Source organism: Colias philodice, chromosome 28 (genome assembly GCF_061535455.1).
Source record: "Colias philodice isolate Cphi_HAF_F1 chromosome 28, ilColPhil1 Martin Lab GWU primary, whole genome shotgun sequence".
NCBI classification, from domain to species: domain Eukaryota; kingdom Metazoa; phylum Arthropoda; class Insecta; order Lepidoptera; family Pieridae; genus Colias; species Colias philodice.
The window spans coordinates 4,044,313-4,065,475 of NC_143113.1; the positions used below are offsets into that span (position 1 = coordinate 4,044,313).

The 21,163-nt window shown below is 31.6% G+C and overlaps 3 protein-coding genes across 3 annotated transcripts; all 3 read left to right on the plus strand.

Annotated features, from left to right (window-relative positions):
- The first annotated feature begins 3,983 nt into the window (after nucleotides 1-3,983).
- LOC149476297 (uncharacterized) lies at nucleotides 3,984-6,374 on the plus strand. The gene is made up of 2 exons (XM_089711986.1): nucleotides 3,984-4,028; nucleotides 4,350-6,374. Exons 1-2 carry the CDS (start codon nucleotides 3,984-3,986, stop codon nucleotides 6,372-6,374), a joined length of 2,070 nt encoding a protein of 689 aa, XP_089568112.1.
- A 6,243-nt stretch (nucleotides 6,375-12,617) lies between these two features.
- LOC149476298 (uncharacterized) lies at nucleotides 12,618-13,505 on the plus strand. The gene is made up of 2 exons (XM_089712405.1): nucleotides 12,618-12,665; nucleotides 13,149-13,505. The coding sequence occupies exons 1-2, from the start codon at nucleotides 12,618-12,620 to the stop codon at nucleotides 13,503-13,505; spliced, it is 405 nt and encodes a 134-aa protein (XP_089568531.1).
- A 6,119-nt stretch (nucleotides 13,506-19,624) lies between these two features.
- LOC149476299 (uncharacterized) lies at nucleotides 19,625-20,973 on the plus strand. Its single transcript, XM_089712079.1, has 2 exons — nucleotides 19,625-19,672; nucleotides 20,059-20,973. Exons 1-2 carry the CDS (start codon nucleotides 19,625-19,627, stop codon nucleotides 20,971-20,973), a joined length of 963 nt encoding a protein of 320 aa, XP_089568205.1.
- Nucleotides 20,974-21,163: the final 190 nt, after the last annotated feature.

The following is a 21,163-nucleotide window of genomic DNA, read 5'->3' on the forward strand; positions in this document are numbered from 1 at the left end:
AGTAACGGCAGTGTGTTATTAAGTCAGTAATTCTAGTATACAATAGTTATAGATAACTTTAATCATTGAAGATAAGAAATAGATCGTTGTCTCTATACGAGAGAAATTTACCAATTCTCTTTTAGTTCGATACATAAATATTTGATAGTATTTGACATTTCTAAAGTATAAAAGACTAAAAATTCCTTTTTAAAATTGGCCAAGTCAGGGAACTTATATCTAGCCTTACGTAATCAAATCATTATCTTTTTATTTACGTATTTTATTTACAAAAGCAGAATTAAAATTATGAAACCAATTTCGTTAATAGTCCATCCTATTTACAAACTATATTTAACAGAAACTATTTCATACTGTTTAATACTAGATAATCTATTTGTAAGAACCATTTTACCGTGTAGATAATAATTTAAGCTAAAATATTCTTTATTTCTTTCAGATTAAGAACGCAAGTGCGATGATACCAGCCTACTCAGTCTCGGCTTTACGCCTTGCCTTCGACGAAATATCAACTGTACTACCAATAGCAAATCAACTAGCTTGCCTGTTAATTCCATTCCTAATTAACCTTATTAATAACCTTAATAACCTTTCAAATATTGTACAGAATCTTACTCCTGCGTTACTACCGTATTTTGGATGTACATTGCCTCTTTTGTACGCGACTTTAACAGATTTGACGTCCGTTCTTTTTCTGTATATAAGTGTATTGATATCGTTGTTCAGATCTAATGTTTTGGCTGCTCCAGGATTATTGTTAGGTTTAGTATCTCAAGTACTAAATTTGGTACTTAGTTTGTTAACTGGCTTGTCTGATGGTAGCGGCTTACTTTCCGGGTTGTTGAAATTGATCACAAATGTTCTCGTTGAATTGGAGAAGTTGTTAATTTAAGTGGTTATTAAAGTGTTTCGTTTGTTATCTGTTTGTTTTATTGTATTTGTGCTGTAGTATTTTATTGTATAGACCATACATAATATTTTACTATTACTTATTGTGTTGGTTTATGCAAGGTTTAATAACCCTATCTATTGCATTTGTGATTTGAGACATTCTCGTCTGTAATGAAAAAATATTGTGTTTCTGAAAGTGTTTTAAAATGAAACTTTTATTACATCGTCTCAAACTTTTTGGTCTGTGTAGCGCATGTCGCGTGTATGGCGGCTGCCGAGTAGGTATACCTACTCGGCAGCCGACCGTCACGCGACATGCGCTACACAAAACAGTGTTCGGAACCGTTCGAACAGTTTCACTTTTACCGTGGTTTCATAAAACCACACAACATTTTTTTTACCTGTATGTTTTTTTATGTATTACTATAGCTTCCGCCTGCGGCTTCGCCCGCGTGGTGTTGTGCCTATGTTATTTCTCAGGGTCTAAAGATTGTCTGTGCCAAATTTCTTCAAAATCGGTTGAGAGGTTTAAAAGCGGGAAAGCGTAACAGACAGACAGACAGAGTAATTACTTTCGCATTTATAATATTAGTAGGGAAGTAGGGATATAGTTCATACCCGCCTCATAGAAAGTTATTTATCTTTTTTGAAACAACAAAGCATTAAGCAACTTGAAACAAACCAAATATCTAAATTATTACAAAATAGAGCCTTAAAAACGTCGTTTTTTATTAATTATTAAAATCAATTTTATAGTTATTCAGTAAAATTATTTTTTTATATAATAATAATATACTCTATCCTAATAAGAATGGAGTACACTTTAAAAGGAACAAAGATCTCCGACGAACTTAATACAGAGTATATTATTTTATCATTGATTGATTTTCATGCGTAGATAGGTTATGAAATAATAAAAAATAAGATATTTTTCATTATTAAATCAACAACTAGTACTACTAGATAATAATACTAGTTTCAGTTTTTATTTATAAGGTTGTGTATAGAACTGCCATAATAAAAAAAGAAACACTAAACATACATATTATCAGAAATATCTCCCATTTATTTTCATTTTCCAATGAAGTTGCGCTCCTGTTCATTGAATCAAAATTTTAAAGCTTAAATGATAATATGTTCGTTGAATGTATACAGCAAAAACATATTTCAGTTCGAGCCTACAGTATCTAACAGCCTATTCAGAATTGCACAATTATACAGTCATAAATAATCTATATACCTATATAAAAGTAAGTCCTCTTATAACTCAAGAACGGCTGAACCGATTTAGCTGAAAATTGGCAGGGAGGTAGTTTAGAGCCAGGAGAAGGACATAGGATATTAAATCTGTACCACGGGCGAAGCCGGGGCGGACCACTAGTCTATATATATAAAAGAAAGTCGTGTTAGTTACTCCACTTATAACTCAAGAACGGCTGAACCGATTTAGCTGAAAATTGGCAGGGAGGTAGTTTAGAGCCAGGAGAAGGACATAGGACTAAATATATACCACGGGCAAAGCCGGGGCGGACCACTAGTAGAAAATAAATAGTATTCTATTTGTAGAGTTGAGTTTAATCAAATCACTGAACTGAAAATCAATCTGAAAATGAACATAGATAGGTACTTTTCACTAGATTAATATATCGAATCTGTCTCACGAAATAAGATTAAAATCTGTATGATCACTACATAGTATAAAGCAAAGTAGCTTCCCGCGTCTGTATGTATGTATGTTCAGATCTTTAAAACTACACAACGGATTTTACAGTGTTTTTAATAGAGTCATTCTCGAGATTGGTTTTAGTTTTTAAGTTATTCAGTTATAGATAAAGCGGGCGAAGCTGCGGCCAGAAAGCTAGTTTATATACGAAATAAAAATAAACATAAATTTCTATAATCACGTATATGTTTTAATCAAATAGTACAAGCCCGCAGCTTCGCTCGCGTAGTCAAAGGATTGAAAATTAGTAATTTAGGAATGAAATATTTAAAATAAATGAATATCTATGTACTAGCTGTGCTCCGCGGTTTTACCCGCAGTGCTCCACTCCTGTTGGTCTTAGCGATATGATAATATAATATAGCCTATAGCCTCCCTCGATAAATGGTCGATAACACCAAAATAATTTTTCAAATCGGACCAGTAGTTCCCGAGATTAGCGCGTTCAAACAAACAAACAAACTCTCCAGCTTTATAATATTAATATATTATATAAGTATAGATTAACGAAATTGAAATACGAATAAGTAATTATTATGCTGAATAATTTCGTTTAACCTTAACCCAGTGACCAATTTGGATTTTGCTAACTTGTATATTTACTCGTAATCAAAACTTGATGTGTTTTGTAAAATATGAAAACGTTAATAGGTAATGTATTACCTTTTCATGTTATTTTTTTTCAGCCATTTTTAGATCCCACTGAAGGGACACGATTCCTAAGTCCAAACAGAACTTTATAAGGTATATGCCAAGTATTGATAATATTACCTGTTGTTTTTCGTCTAGGTATAGGTAGTGGTACTGATTAAACAATTGCAGTCCATTAAATGAACAGTAAATAGATATATTTATAAACGGTATAATATCTCGCCTTTTAATAATAGAAAAAAACAGCTAAATAATTAATCTGTTTCTACGCATTTCGAACGTACATTAGCTAAGAGTCTAGATTTAAATAACAATATTATAACTGACTAGCTTTCCGCCCGCGGCTTCACCCGCGTTTTCAAAGAAAAACCTGTTCCCGTAGGATTTCCGGGATAAAACCTATCCTATGTCCTTTCTCGGGTATCAAAATATCTCTATACCAAATTTCATGCAAATTGCTTCAGTAGTTAAGGCGTGATTGAGTAACAGACAGACAGAGTTACTTTCGCATTTATAATATTAGTATGGATTACATAACACATCTTCCTCATTATGTAACAATACAATAATATTAATTCGTGGCTTATCACCACCACATAAGATTTATCTAAAATATATCTTGTTATATAGAACCAATATAACATACACCACGTACTTTTAATAGCGATTTTGTATGTAAATGTTTTTAAAATAAAAACGTTATAGACAATGTAGAATTATGTATAAAATATTGTGGTACTGTTTATGTACTTGTGCAGCATTGGTAAGTTTTATTTATATACTAGTTATGTCATGTATAAGTAACTAGCGGCGTCCCGCGGTTTTGCCCGCATCGATCCGCTTCTATTGGTGTCAGCGTGATATAATAGCCTATAGCCTTCCTGGATAAATGGACTATCTAACAGTGAAAAAAATTTTCAAATCGGATCCGTAGTATCCGTTGGAGTTTGGCAACAATTTACAATTAAAGCAAATATTTTGATCGATTGGGATACAAAGTTACATTTATTTGATAATTATATTACATCGAGGAAATAAAATTGTTAAAATTTCATCTTTTAATATTAACTATTGCTTTTTTCAGGTAAAATCACAAAATCAATATCAACTAGTTTCAACTTGTCCGTACAGTGCTCAAAGTTATGGAAACATTTATGGAAGCCAGCCATACGTCACGCAACCTTCACCCTACACCCAACAGTATACAGTTCAAAATCCTGTAGCAAACTATCAACCTACACCCATCGCAAATCAATTGCAAGAAATTTATTTCAATAGATTGCTCTCAAATCCTGCCATACAAGCATTTATAGATCCCAGTACTAAGATTTACAATCAAAATGGTATAGAAATATCCGACCAAATTCGTCCAAAAGGAACACCAAACGTAGTTAACAATTACTTCATCGTACCTACTGATTATGTTAAAAATAATGAATCATTTCAAAAAGATGTGCGACGCAATAAAAATAAAATTTCAAGTGTCGGTAGTGTTACCAAAGTGCCAGCAAATATTTATGAACCTATACAGAGAAATCCAAATAATAAAAACAAAGATACAAGTTCACCGAATACTAAACAAAAAAGCACAAAGCCTAAAGAAGTCAAAGTACGCGTAAGTAATATCAGAAGTAATAAAAATAAAAAGGGAACTGAAAATCTAGAATACAAGGAATCAACACCACAAAAATCCGAGAAAACACGAAATAATTGGAATGATAAAGATATGATTCTTAATGATGATGATGTTGGACATTTACAAAGAAATAATATTAAAAGACAAGATGATCCCATAAGAACACAAGTTGAAGGCAATGAAAATGTATCTAAAAAAGAGAATGAAATTAGAAACCAAGGTAGAGAAGAAAGCGTTTGTAAAGTAAATAAAAATGAACAAAACGTAAAACAAGAAAGACAAGTCAATGCTGAGGTTCAGTTGCAAAGATCACCTTTAAAGAAGGATAAAGTAGAAGACATAAAACGTAACAATAATTTTCCTCAAAATGCATTTGATATTAGCAAAGATGGCGTTGAATTAGATAACAGAAATATTCGCAAATCCACCCAAAACGTTCATAATAGTCAGCCAAAGAAAAAGTCTTCAAAAACACAAGATAATTTCATGAAACAATGGATGTCTTACATAAACTCATTTGCACCAAATCAACATTTTGACTCCTTCGATTTTTCAACTGCAAATTTACCATACAATTTTGAGCAAATGTTCCAAATGCCACAGTTTTCACAATCTAGTGTTGATACTAATAGTCAAACGCACACTACCAAGAAGCGTAAGAAAAAGCCAAAAAGAAAGAATAAGAAAACCGAAGACACCAAAAATTGCAACGACAAAACTAAGATAACCACTGTTGAATTAGTTCCGAAATTTATTCAATTTGAATCAGATGGCCCTGCAATAGAACATATTAGAGGTGAATTAAAAGCAATACCTAACATAGAAACATTTACACATTCTCTAGAAGCTACACATTATTTACCTGATGTAAGTACAGAAGAAACGTTACCAATAATGTATGACATTATAGACTACTATCCCGACTTCACTAAAGACAAAATCTACGCAAGCGACGAAGAAGACTTATATTTATTCCACAACAGGCATTTCTATAACATGGACGATGAGAAAGAACTTAATAGAGAAAGAAGAAGGTACGAAAAAACACACGATGATAATACCATAAAACATCCAGACAATAGAGTAAGAGTCAACGATATTCATTCATCAGATAAAGACAACAAAAAAGCTCATATAAAACCAGTATTTGAAGATATAAAATTCCAAACTCCACCTGCTTTGCTTGAACCTGGTTTTGAAACAAAAAGAGTAAATATACGTGAAGATAATAATAACATTCACACATATTACAATCATGAAAATAATAAACCTACACAAAAACCTATTGAAAATCAAAGAAAAGACGTAGAAACAGTATATGCTCGTTCGAAAGTGGTTAAATATGGTCAGCAGGGAGAAGTAGAGGCAAAAGTTAAAGTTGTTTCAGAAAATGACTTCAAACATGATGGAGGCCATAGACAACTTGCAAGAGACAGTGATGCTACAGTTGTTTTTGCACGATCGTGGACTTAATACTGCTTACAAAGAGTTATTAGATATTTTAATAGTATTTTATTTTTACTGTGTTAATTATTAAATATAATTTATGAAAAATGCGTCGTTTTTATTTATCCTGACTAATATAATAATGCGAAAGTAACTGTCTGTTTGTCTTTTCTTCACGTCTTCACAACTGACGGTTCAGATTTGGATGAAATTTAGTAGAAAGATAGGCGTTATGCAGGTTTTCCTTTACTACGCAGGCGAAGCCTTGGGCGGCCGCGGCGGCCATATTATATATTTTAACATAATACATAACTCATCGTATTCTAACTTTACAAGAAAATCAACGAAGTGGAATATTTTCTACGTCATATAAAAATACATTCTTATATTCAAGCCATTATAGATGTAAATTACATTTGACTGAAATGTTGTTTACTGTCTTCACGATTCAATTCGGGTCTTGTAAATAGAAGTAAATTGAATTTTACCCCATCTTCAGTTACTTTACTCAGGAGTACAATGTATTTTGCTACGCAGTGAATTATAAGCAAACAATGTTTATTTTATATTTAAAATGTATTGGAGTTTACCTTGATAAAAACACGTTTAAAAATCTCAGGAACTCATACTTAAACTTTCTTTTGGTCCTTATGTAATCATAATATTATGTAAAACTATATTTTTACCACAAAAAACTTTACACAGAGAATAACTTTAAGCGCGGGTTCTCTTTAATCTGGTTTTGTAGTATATCACATAGAATCCCTGGTTTAAATTGTTTTTTGGTTAGACCATTTGTGTTCATAGGCATTGTTAGATATCAATTAGTTTAACGAAAATACTTTTCTTTATATTATAAAAGATTTAAACAATTTTATTTTAGTAATGTTCAATGGCCTTGGTTCAAAATAATACAATGTTAATAAAAATAATAATTATTTATTTACAACTTCTTTCAAACTTATACTTAAGTTTTAAATTATTAAATTAAATACATAATATTCTCATCTATATAAGTATAACAATCTCATGAGAAGTTTGCTGCACTGATGGTAAAACATTAATTGTTATAGTTGAAATATATTTATTATCTACTGACTTATTCTTAGATTTACTCCTTTTATTCGTTTTTGATACAGACGTCGGTATTGATGAAGTATTGTTTTCTAAAATAAAAGGATCTGGTAATAATCGTGGTGACTCTACACATGGTGGAATTACTGAAAATACAGGCACATCTAAAGAAGCTTTAGACAATTCTGGTAATAAAGGTAGGTTCGTATTAGATATTTGCGGTGATGTTGAAGAATTTTCGGATGTTCCTATTGAATGTCTGTCATCAAATACATTCTTCTTTAATGAGGTTAGCATATTCGTAAATAAAACAGATGCGATGTTATTCAATGAAGTACTGATTAAAGATGAATATCTCTCATTAGGTGATTCATTGCACATTACTGGATTGTTTGTAAATGATTTTGGAGATAAATTTGGCGTTATAGCATCATTACTTATTGGAGTGTTAGATAAAATAGATTCAATTAAATTTGAAGGCTTCGGATACTTCAGTTCTTCAGTATTATGTGAATTTATTGAAGAACATGGATGACCTTTCATAGTTTTTACCCCTTGACATAATAAATTCCGTTCTGGATTGTGGAATTGTGAATCATAAACACTACTCGTCACTCTGGTATATACTTGAGGTTGTTCAGGTATTATTGGCTTAGCTGAATCTGTACATATTCCAGGCTTTTGAATAACTGTCGGTTGTATAGGTCTTGGATGTATAGTTATTGGAGAAACATTAGGTTGTTGCTCGATTATTTGATATTGTGGTACACTTAAAACTGGATAATGGTCATCATTGTTTTGAATAGAGTTAACAATGTTTGCATTGTAGGTAGGGTTTAAATTGCGTGGAGCATTTTGTGTAGTACTTCCTTGTGTGTTTACAGCTTTACTTGGATTATTAGTCTGAAGTCGTTCAGCGATTTTGTTAGATATAAGATAATTAGCGTAATTATTTATTGGTTCCGATGTTAAAGCAGGCACTAACGGCACGTCTCGTCTTGTATAGTTGTTATTTAAATTGAACTCTTTTGGTAAATTGGTGAAAATACCTCTTGCTTCTTGTTCAGGGTTTGTTTTGATTTCACAGATATTTTGATTCAAATTATAACTTTGTATATCTTCGTTGATTGTTCTTGTAGATGTAGGTAATATATAGTTTTTCTGACTTGATTCTTGAATACCGTTTAATGGCTCCTTCTTCTTATAGTAATTTGGTATATAATTATCATAATTTTGTAATTTGTTTAAAGGATTAATAACCGAAGGTTCCTTTTCAATTCTTTTAAAGTATTGATTCGGATTTGCATTATTATCTTCATTGTTAATTGCTTTCATATCTTGAAATGAAAATTGTTTGTTACCTCTTTCTGTATATTCTTGTAAAGAAAGAGGAACATTATTATAATTCATTAGCTTCATATAATTTGGCAACCAATCCAAACTGTTTTTTAATTCATTCAATGCGGAATTAGTAGTGAGCGTGTAATTTGTTTTATTATTCAGTGTTGGAAGATAATTAGAAGAACGGCGTATAGATGAAGTTAGATTTCTGTTATCTTTGGTATAACATTGATTATGTGGCGCAGAATTTGTACTTGTTATGTCGTTGAATTTATTTAATTCTGGTAATTTATTTTCATTGTTTATTGTTTCGTATTTTTGTTTACTTTCCGTGCATGATTGAATTGGTGATTGCGCTAAAATATAACGTTGTTTTATTTTCTCAATTTGTTTTTGTAAGTCTTCATTGCTCATACTTAATTCCATATTTGGTTGTTGGTTGTTCCTTGAAATATTTAGATGTTCTGAATCTTTTTTACCTGTGGATAGTTTTGGTGCATCGTATATGCTATTGTTTTCGTTATTTAATTTATTTTCATTTGCCATCAGGTTACAATGTTCGTTGTTTAGTATATTATAACGATTAGATACTACGCCTTTAAAAGGATCTTGAAATTGTTGTTCTGAGAGCCGAGGTTCACTATAACAAGGCTTTTTGTCGATAACATGCTTCTCAATATTATTAATTGTTTTATATTTTTGTGAATTAGATTCTGTATTAAATTTAGGAGTAGTTTCTTGACCACTATTATTATTTACATTGCATTGCACTTTATTTGGACCTTGTAGATTACTTGATTGCATAGTGAGGGTTGGTTCAAGATTTCTTTTGCAGTCAGATTCGGTAATCGATTCTTTGACTGTATTAAATAGATGACATGTTTCCGGTACTTGATTAATGAGTAAATTAAGCAGATCCCGATTATTCGTAAGTATATTTGAGCTAGACATACTATATGCTGAATTGTATGCATTTCTTTGCAGGGCTTGATAATTATTATTTACTTCTTTTATATTTTCAGATCTTACAGTATCTTTATTTCTATTGTTCTCTGTAATTATAAATGGATTAGAGGGACAGGAAGCCTTAGATATAAACTGACCATTATAATTATTTGTAATAGGTGTTTTGGATGTTGATTTTAAAGTATCACATTCTTTTGCATGCGAATTTGTTAAGAATGTTTCATCTTTATTATTTCTGTTCAATGAATGTACATTTTCAGGTGAAATATTTGAGTTTGTTGTAGGTTTACGCTCTGATTCAGTATTCTGTGCTGATTGTTGTATTAACTGATTTACACTACATTTTTCATTTTGAAGATTTTGTAGACCATCTCTCATATCATTATACATTGTCTCTTTGTAAAATGCGTTCATGCTTTGATTAATATCTTTGTTTATTTGATTAATATCTATAGATGAATATGATAATCCAGCATTTGGTGAATTACAAATATGTAAAGATGGACGGGGTAAATACTTAGAATAAGGACCATCTCTTATGTTATTTAAATCATCCTTCATATAAATAGGATATATTGCATTGTCGATAGAAAAACATCCCGTTGGAGCGTAATTATTCACTGCGTGTATTTCTTTACAAACTTCAGGGGAGCTTTGAAAACTTACTGATTGTTCTACTGGTCCCCGCATTGAAGAAGCTGCTAAGCAATTTTGGCATGCAATAGGTACAGAATTTCTTTGATCGTCAATTGTTTTTGATAAGGTTGGATTTGTATTATAGCTTGGTTGTACAGGTACATTATTTGTAGCTGCTTTAGGAGTTATTGTATATAATACATTTTGATGAGAAGGAATAATATATTCTGTGGCTGAATATCGAAGAGATAAAGCAGAAGCATCTTGTATTTGTTGATTTAGAACTGGTAATTGTGATGCGTTTTCATTGGTGTTTATTGCTATGTGCTGAAACAAAAGACATTTATATTATTCTAGATGTTTCTCTGCATAATACAGAGTGACTTATATATTTAATTTTGAACTCTATATGAGGAATACGAACAGCAAAGTCACAGGTATTGATTTAATTATTAAAATAAATATTTATGGCATCCTTGTCAGTTGTCACCGTCATACTTTTTAGTATGAACCTGACAAGGATACTTTTGTATTATTCGTTAATTTTATTGTTTGATGTTAATTAAAATAAGAAAAAAAACGGCGTTTATTTTTACTCAAATATTTTATTATGAGAAAGAGTAGGTATCTACCTAATGGTCCGTTATTTTTACTTATACAAAGAACTTAAATTGATTACATCGTACATAGCACAATAAAATTGATTCATATTCAGACCTAAATTTTTCTCTAGATTTGAGAAAATATTATTTACAAAAATGATTTCATAAGTAAGTATGCAAACGCATTAAAAAACAATACCTATATGAAGAACAAAATTTTCTGTAATCTATACTAATATTATAAAGAGGAAAGGTTTGTAATTATGACATGCATGGTTTTCACGCATAAACTGCTGGACCGATTTTGATGAAATTTGGCACAGATAATCTTTAGACCCTGAGAAAGAACATAGGCTACCTTTTATTGCGAAATATGTACCACGGGCGAAGCCGGGGCGGACCGCTAGTTTCTAATAATTTCACATATTATAACATTGCAATATTATCATTGCATCATTTGTGCTGATATTATAAATGCGAAAACTTTGCATATCGCATTATTTTATTCACTTTGCAACGAAGAACAGATTGTTGTAATTTTGGATAGAGGCAATATTATAACAGACATGTCTCTACTTAAATTTTAGGAACTATTGATATAATCGAACATATTAAATGCTTTTTCTTATCTTATGTCTTTCAGAATTAAATCTATCACTTTTCTAAAACTCATCAAAATCAGTTCAGCTGTTTCGACGTGATAACTATTTTCAGAATTTCATTCAGAATTTAAATAAAATAGATAGGAACATAAAATACTCACTTCTCTAACACAAATAAATAAAAATAATACAAATAACACCCCCATCTTCACTGTATTTCGCGACTAAATGATATAAATTAAAACATTTATTTATTTTATCGAGTTTTTTGAAATCAGAATGAAGTCAGTGGGTAATCGATTACTTACGATTGCTTTTCTGTTGAAATTTTTTCGTAATATATTTTTAATGCGAAACCGAGCACTAAAACAAATATACGCCAAAAAATAACTAAATAATTCATTTGTATGTTTTTCCATTTTCATACGTAACCAATACTTAAAAATTCCTTTAAAATTATACATGTTATGGTACCCATGTTATATTTTGTAAGCATTTACAGCTTCATTTTATTTTCAAATTAAAATAAAAATGTGCCGAGCACACGTGTCAGAAGTGAAACTTCTTTGTCGCCTTGCTACATGACGTGACAGCATTGCCATGACACGACCTTGAAATTTGACTCTCAGGCGCCTAAAGAAGTTTTACTTCAATAAAAAAAGACATGCATCTGCCCCTTAACTGTCTAATAATATAACTCTACCCAGTTTCAAAACCAAATACCAAAAAAATACTCATATCATTCTTTCATTTTCTTTTACCCCATTAGTATTGTTTTCTTGTAAATTAATTACGAAATAACCAGGAAATTCGTTATCAAAATTATGCTTTGTTTTGATAATATTCAATATTACAGGCCTTTGTTACATTGTATTATGTCAAAATGATAATAATTTCACAATTTCTATATAATTTTTTATCAAACAATCTTATTGATACATTATGCAAAATAGTTATATAAAACTAAAAAATAACACACTTCAATTCAGTCTACGCATATTTATGAAACTATTACGCATACGAAAAGTTTTTTAAACTTCTAAATCAAAATGGTGTCCAGAATTTTATTTGTTGCTTTACAAGCAATTGTAATTCAGGTAATTTGAAAGTGTTATAAACTATATTGTATAAAAATTTGATGACCTGCCTAGCTAGTTTATTAAATCTGTTATTATTTCTAAATGTTTACAATTATTTCCATGGTTTTGTCAAAGTTATAACAAAATCTATACCTAGACACTAATATTGTAAAGCTGAAGAGTTTATTTGTTTGAACGCGCTAATCTCATGAACTATTGGTCCGATTTGAAAAATTATTTCAGTGTTAGATAGCTCATTTATCGAGTAAGGCTATAGGCAATTAGGCATATATCATCACGCTTAGAACAATAGAAGTACAGTAACGCGGGTAAAACCGCGGGGCACAGCTAGTCGATCATATATCATACGATTTCTTCTTGCTTCTTATTAACAAATACTTATCATAAACAATTGTCAATTAAAAAAAAAGTTTCCTTCATAAAAATCTAAATTAACAACCATCAACTCTTATTAAATCATTCTCATATTTTTTTTTACAGACCGCCTACTCACAATGCGTAAACCGTGTTGTCAACAGTTGCGCGCCTAATGTGGTTGAAACTATTGTTCCAAACCAATACTTCAATCCTCAATTACCCTTACTGGCACCCCCTGCTCCAATCCTGCCAGCCTGCGCCCCTCTGGCAGCCGCTGCTCCACTCATGCCTGGCCTTATCCCCGAAATCGGCTACCCCACAGTTATCCAAGACAGCAGCGTTGCCAATAGCCTTGCTAATGCCTTGCAGTTGCTTGTCGTGAGCAACTTATTGAGCAGCACGTTGCCAGGACCTTGCGATCTGCCAGGCTACCCGGTTGAGAGCTTGATGCCATTGCCAGCGTATAATTATGTATACTAGTTGTGTGTTGTTGTTAATAAATTGTTGTAAGGATATAATGGTTTTATTGAAGTTTATCTTAAATGTGTGTAATTACGTGAATTGAAGATTTTCGAGAATTAAGTAGACAAAAGCTGATATCTATACTAATAGATATTATAAAGAGGAAAGGTTTGAAATTATGTATGTATGTATAGTTTTCACGCATAAACTACTGGACCGATTTCAAAAATTATTTCACCATTAGAAAGCTACATCTTCACTGAGCAATATAGGCTATATTGCCTTTTCAAAAAAAATAGAGATCCTTACCAAAAATGCAATAATGTAACCCAAGGTGTAAAAAATTCCTTAATAAAAATTCTGTCATCGCATGCGCTGCGGAATCTATTCCTTGAAGTACGAGGATGGTTCTTATGAAAAAAAACGTAAACATGTAGGTACCACGGGCGAAGCCGGGGCGGACCGCTAGTTGAACATAAAATGATAGGTATGGCTATCACATACAATTAGCTATTTAAGGCAGAAGGAAATTAATAAACAATTTCTAATTCGTTTGATTAGTTCCATATGAATATCACAACAACATCTATAATATAAAACGCTACATTTTATTGCTAAGCGCAAATTTCGAGATCGAACCGTAGTACATATTATCTCAATGGATCGAACAGATTTCTTTTTTTATAATATTTCTTGAAGTACGAGGATGGTTCTTATGGAGAGAAAACGTAAACACCACGGGTGAAGCCGGGGTGGACCGCTAGTAATATAATACAAATAAAGTAAATATGTCGACTTATAGCTATAAATTATTAAACTATGACTGTCCTATCACAAAAAACTTTAGAAAGGGTGTATCTTTATTAAGCGCGGGTTCTCTTTAATCTGGTTTTGTAGTATGTATTTCACAGTGACAGATCCCTGGTTTAAAGTTAGACTGTGTTTAAATTGTTTCGTGGTAATACCACGAAGAAAAAAACATAGGCTGTAAAATATTGAATGATGGTAGGCAAATATAGGCTGATAATAAACTGAAAAGAAAATGTAATTTGACTATAAAAACATTTTGATTTAAAGCAGAAAATAACGAACATGTATGGTCAATAATAATGAAATTCCAAGCACGCATCGAATGGTTCCAACGAAATTGCCTTTCGCGTAATCCAGGCTTTATTTGTATTGGTCCATTTTAATGTTTCGTCCAAAGTGGGTACAAAATTGTGATTTTGCTTTATGGCCCCTGTTTTGTTTAGAATATTACATATGCAGGTAAAAATAAAGTCTTATTTTATACAAGAGCCTTTTCTTCGTATGCAGATTATTTAGTAAATCTTATCTATACTTATAGGTACTTAATATTATAAAGAGAAAAGTTTGTAATTATGTATGTATGTATATTGTATGGTTTTCACGCATAAACTACTGGACCGATTTCAAAAATTCTTTCACCATTAGAAAGCTGCATCTTCACTGAGCAACATAGGCTATATTGCATTTTCAAAAAAAATAAAGATCCTTACCAAAAATGCAATAATGTAACCCAAGGTGTAAAAAATTCCATAATAAAAATTCTGTCGTCGCGTGCGCTGCGGAATCTATTCCTTGAAGTACGAGGATGGTTCTTATGAAAAAAAACGTAAACATGTAGGCACCACGGGCGAAGCCGGGGCGGACCGCTAGTCCATAATAATTATAAAAAGAATCGCAAAATGTGTTGGTAAGCGCATAGCTCGAAAACGGCTGACTACATATTTTATCAAGCATAAAACAAATTGAACTATAGGTAGTCATTAGTAGTCTAGTTTTTAAAAGAAATTCCTTTAAATAAAATTCCACTGGAACGGACTTATAGTTTAAATTGTGTTATGAAATAAATTTTAAAGCAGAACTGTTGAACAGTCTTCAAAGAATTTCAAGAAAGTTACAATTCCTTCGTAAAAGTTGGAGTCTCAAGCACAAATTTTCAGTTTGTTGAGAAATAAGCCCCCTTATTTCAACTGAAAATTGATGCTTTCGTAGAAATGTTAATATCTACATACACAATATTAAACTTGACAAGCTGAGCATTGCGGTTTTACCCGCATGAATGAATGAATATGTGTCGCATTTTGTCCGATAAGCCCATTTTTATAGACTAAATGCTTCTTTGGTTTCATCGTTTGTAAAAATGGAAATAAATCACGCACATTCTCTATAATTTACTACCCGTCTTCCGGGTTCATCCCGGAAGAACCGGGATAAAACGGGGAAAATATCGTCTATGTCTTCAAAGTGGATTTCGAAATTTCATCATCATAAAGCTACATTATTTCAACACTAGTTGAGCCCCGCGGTTTTACCCGCATTGCTCCGCCCCTGTTGGTTTTAGCGTGATGATATTACATATATAAATACCGAAATAATTTCTCAAATAGAACCAGTTCCTGAGATTAGCGCGTTCAAACAAACAAACAAACTCTTCAGCTTTATAATATTATGTATTAGTATAGTATAGATTAGGTTTTAGACGAAGCGGGCGAAGCCGCAGACAGAAAGCTAATCATATGATAAATCAGTTTTATTTCCAGTATCTATGCGTCGGAATTTGCGCGTCAGCTGTTAATTGTTTTTATATTTATAAAACAAAATAACATTATTGTTTGTACGTGCGTTTTCACAGACAAATCAAGGTCTTTTATGTTCTAATAATAATGAGTCATACGTAAAAATGAAATTATTTACTTATTGGGGTTTTACATTAAAATAACATTATGTAGGCTTGTTGATATACACGATATTATTAAATAACATAGTACGTAGATGGTATTCGTTTTGATTATTTTTTTAATAAATAACCAAATAAAATGCCTTAGTGCAAATTTCAATAAATTGGAATTAAATATTAATGGATGGAACCATTAATCAAATAAATAATAGACCTTGGCTTATAATTTAAAGAATAAAATTATTATGGAGAATAAAATAAAAATTATATTTAAGTAAAATCGAAATTTAAAATTACAGCCTTATTTGCTTTTTTAATATCTGCAATACAACATTAATTTTAATAATCTGTCGCAAACTACAATAAATAATTTGGTAGGCTTAAACAGCCTCACCTACCATATTGTGTGCGTGACTTAATTTATATTGTATTATTTTCCTACACAATTATAATCCTTAAAGTTATATAATCTCAAATGGAAGCGTCAAAGGAATGTACTTATTACCTGACCAAGGAATTTTTACCAAAAAATGTTTTTCGCGCTATTGACTGCTTATTTTCCGTCTTAATTTTATATTTTCGAAATTAATTATGGAATTATTTTCTTTATTTCAAAAATGTTCCAAATTAATAACAATAGTTCATCAATATACTCGTCTTAAAAATCCGTTTAGTTGTCCTTTTTAAGTGTTTGTAAAAATGGCTAAATTTTTGGCGCGAAATTTTTACAGGTTACAAAAAAGTACGGTATCAAAATAAAGTAAATTACAATGGGATATTAAAATCATATCATTCTTATATACAGCAGTCGTATTTTTATTTATAACTCTCTCCATAATACACGGTTACCACCAGAAGGAAGATACCCGGTCCTTTGGAAGGCTTTTGTGGGGACACAGGTCCAACATCTGTATTTTTATTTTTTTGTCTTGTATGTATTTCTTGTTTTACGACGAGTAAATGAATTCTATTCTATTCTATTCTATTCAACACTCAGAGGCCCTTTTAGAGAATTTAATTTGTTATTTATAATAATTATTATGTATAGCAAAACTATTGAATGACATTAGACCAACGACATGTGATTTATCTTAACGTTGCATATTATGCAACTGTTACAGCACAGATAACACACAACGAGATTATAGATAAAACAAGAATAATAAAGTTTTATATTCATTAATCGACATACAAGAAGAGCAGAATGGCTCCCAATTTACTACAAATACTTATATTCAAAATACTTTTGAATGCGGTGAGTGATTTGCAAAATATTTTATGATAACAGGACAGACTAGAAAATTCCTTTTTGTAAGAGCTTTTTTTAAAGTCGTCATTTTAAATTATATTTAATAATGTTGTTTTCTACAAAGAAGATAAACTAGCGAAAATATCTGACGTGTCTCATTTAACCTAAAACTCTTTAATAATTACGAGCGAAGCACAAATTTTACTCATAAGCATTTGTTATTGTATGACGTCAAATAACTTCTTATGTGTTACATCCAAGGTTACATCATAGCTAATAACAGAAAAATAATTGTCTTTATTCTTACCTTGATTCTTACTATTGTATTATACATGACATCACTATCAGTTTAAATCACCAATAATAAAATTCATTTCTTTTACAGATCACCTGCAACTACGTGTACCAGTATCCAACGAGCCAATACCCACAACAATCATATACGCCGTACCCCACACCACAAACGTACCCTACACCACAAACGTACCCCAAACAAACATTCCCAGACTACAAAACATATCCAAATTACCAACCATACCAAGCGCAAGCAAACTTCGTGTATCCAAAACCAGAGACCACACCACCATGTTCTACACCAAAACCATTGGTTCCAGAACCAATTTTACCTATAGTACCTACACCATCGCTAAAAGAAAAGCCAAAGACCCCAGGATTCGATAGCAACGTCCTAAACAATCTAGCTATAGCATTACAATTGCTAATAGTCAGTAATATTATAAACAATCCACCATCTGAAACAAACTCTGGATCTCTCTTGGACAATTTCCCTGTAATGCCTTGTAAAGAATTTGAGAATACACCGTTTAAATCAATAATTGATGCTATGCCAGATTTCCAACGCATGACACCTCCAAATTCGAAATTTCTAGGCGAAACAGATGTCATGTCGTCTTTTGGTAGTTTTGGCTCTTTTCCTAAACCGAGGCCTAATGGTCTAATGTCTCCGTATGAAGCTATTACCTCCAATTCTTTCTCTGATAGACCTAAATATAATTCTATGAAAGATTTCCAAAGTCCCTACTCCGCTATGTTAGCGTTTGACAATAATAAAGATTTGTTCTCTATGTCTGATCTGTTTCAAAATTGAAATGGATGTGTGAAATTAATTCTATTATGTAATAGTGCACTATTTATTTTGTATTAATAAAGATTAAATAAGCAATGTTCATTATGTTTTATTTGATAAATACCATTTTTAGATACTATATCAAACAACGAAAGTGTGTTATGTGTTTGTTATATATTGTTATAATATTATGAATAAGTTTCTTTATGGTCATTAATTTATAATTAAAAATGTAGAAGCATTTTAGTCTTTTACCTACATAAAACAAAACATAGCTCATCTTCATCTAATTATTAATTATGGACGAATAATTAGTACAGTTACAACAAAATATTTATTATATTCTCTAAAAATTTATCAGTTTCAAATAATTGTATATAATTTTGATAGTATTGGTTTATTTCATCCATCTACTCGTAAAATAGTGATGAATTATTTTTGTAAGTATTAAAATAGTACCTATATCTACAGGTTGCTGGGACGCAACGGTATACTAAGCCCCAAGGAGGTTATAGTTTTGCATACGCTGAGTACGTAAAGAAATACTTATAAAATTCCAGACGAATTTCTTTGACAAAAAGATGAATTCTTAAAACTCTATGTGTACACCCCTAACAAGCAACCCGCTCAACTTTGCTACCCGCACGTGAGCTATGGTTTAAGATTATGTTTTCATAGTCAAAATGCTCACATTAGCGAAGCGGTATATACGCCGGCTGCTATAGACGAAAACATGGATTTTAAGGAAGCAAAAATTTTTTGGCGTAATTTTGTTGTTTAAGTATTTTTTACGTGATCAGTGTATGCAAAACTACAAGTCCCTTCGCGCTTAGTATACCAATAGTGGGACACCCTGTATATATTATTATGTATATCGATAATTGCAATAGGCTTTTATTTATTAGTTTTGATTAAGTTTATCATAAGCCTTGTCATTACCGGAAATATTAAGGAATTCCTATATTTCTTTATGATTCTCAGTACCAATACTCAAGTGCATGTAACACTTTTGAAATCAGTATCTAATATTAGCTAATAACCTATATAAATTAAATGTTTATATGTCAGTATATCACTTATTATTACTTTCACCTGCAATGGGTTTTAAATTTATTTTATTTGCACTGTCCGTGCTTATTTATCAGGTATGTGAAATACATTCCTAAAAATAGTTCACTAAGATTTTTCTTTGATAATTATAGCCTTTCTACGCAAAAATTATCTTATTATTCATTCAGTTTAGTGAAATATGCTTCTTCTTTGATCCTTTCTTTTCAATTAATTCATGTTGAAATTTGAATATAATATTCTATCCTTTAATGTAATTAAAACGTAAGTAAATAGTCAGGAGGGAGAGCTTTATCAATTACTCAGAAATATATCAAATATTACGCCATCCTTTCATGTTATTTCGATTTATTATCTAGATCTCATTACGTAAGTCATATTTCATAGGAACATTCCAATTATAATACAATATTCACATATTTTAATTAATTTTTGTAATCAATAAACTTTTTTTATATTACAGGTCAAATCTCAAAGATGTGGCTGCCCAGGACCAGCACCAACAGTTATTTCTGCACCACAAGTGATATCACCACCAGTAGTAGCTACTACAATAATCGATAATTCTGTATCAAACGCCTTAGCGAATGCTTTACAACTCCTCATTGTTAGTGATTTGATTGAATCAACATTAGGCCCTGCATTATGTTCTAATCTAAACGCACCTATCATAGAATCACCATATTGTGGACAAGTCGAATTCATCCAGCAGGAATACATTACGCCGTGTGGACCAACTGTTGAATTATTACAGCCTTGTGGCACACCAATGGTTGAAACATTAACTCCTAACATATTCGGAGGTTATACCGAATCCTTTTCACCTCTCTACGGCGGTCCTATTCTAGAAAGATTATCACCAAGATTGCCTCTTTGTCGATCTGGACCACTCATAGAAAAAATTCAACCTAACATTTGCGGAGGATACACTGAAACTTTCTCACCAGCTTACGGCCCTGGACCGATCATTGAAACGATTCAACCTAACATCTTCGGAGGTATAACTGAGACGATTTCATCTTTATACGGACCTCAGATTGTTGAGCAAATCTTCCCAAATGGTTGTGGATTCACTGAGACGATTTCACCAAACTATTGTGGAGGTGTTACTGAAGTAATCACACCAAATTATTGTGGTGGAATAACTGAAGTAGTTGGACCAACTGCTCAGTTTATACCCAATTACTATGGTGGTGTAACTGAAATTGTTTCCGGACCTCCAATGGCAGCTGAAGTATGTTTCCCTTCATCGATCCCTGCGCAACTAACTTGTAACTTTGGGTACAATGTACCCGCTAACACGCCTTGCGTCAATTTTAATGTTGAGCCATTGCCATTTGACTCTTGCAATAATTTTGGCAAATCGTTTTACTACTGATTATTTTAAGTTTTGAGTAAGACATAATAAATTATAATGTGATTTTAAGTATAACTCTTTTTTTATTTAATAAGATTTCCCATCCGCCATTTTATAATATGTAAGTTATGGCATTGTTAAGATCAACGTCTAGATGGTTTCAGTAGACTTCTATTTATATTATGTGTAAAATGTCTTTTTTCGGGCCAGT

Bases quoted from the DNA above. Each gene is read 5' to 3' on its own strand.
- LOC149476298 (XM_089712405.1), top strand. From the start codon at position 12,618: ATGGTGTCCAGAATTTTATTTGTTGCTTTACAAGCAATTGTAATTCAG. The intron at 12,666-13,148 runs GTAATTTGAAAG...TTTTTTTTACAG, and splicing joins TACAAGCAATTGTAATTCAG to ACCGCCTACTCACAATGCGT.
- LOC149476299 (XM_089712079.1), top strand. From the start codon at position 19,625: ATGGGTTTTAAATTTATTTTATTTGCACTGTCCGTGCTTATTTATCAG. The intron at 19,673-20,058 runs GTATGTGAAATA...TTTATATTACAG, and splicing joins TGTCCGTGCTTATTTATCAG to GTCAAATCTCAAAGATGTGG.
- LOC149476297 (XM_089711986.1), top strand. From the start codon at position 3,984: ATGTATAAAATATTGTGGTACTGTTTATGTACTTGTGCAGCATTG. The intron at 4,029-4,349 runs GTAAGTTTTATT...TGCTTTTTTCAG, and splicing joins TATGTACTTGTGCAGCATTG to GTAAAATCACAAAATCAATA.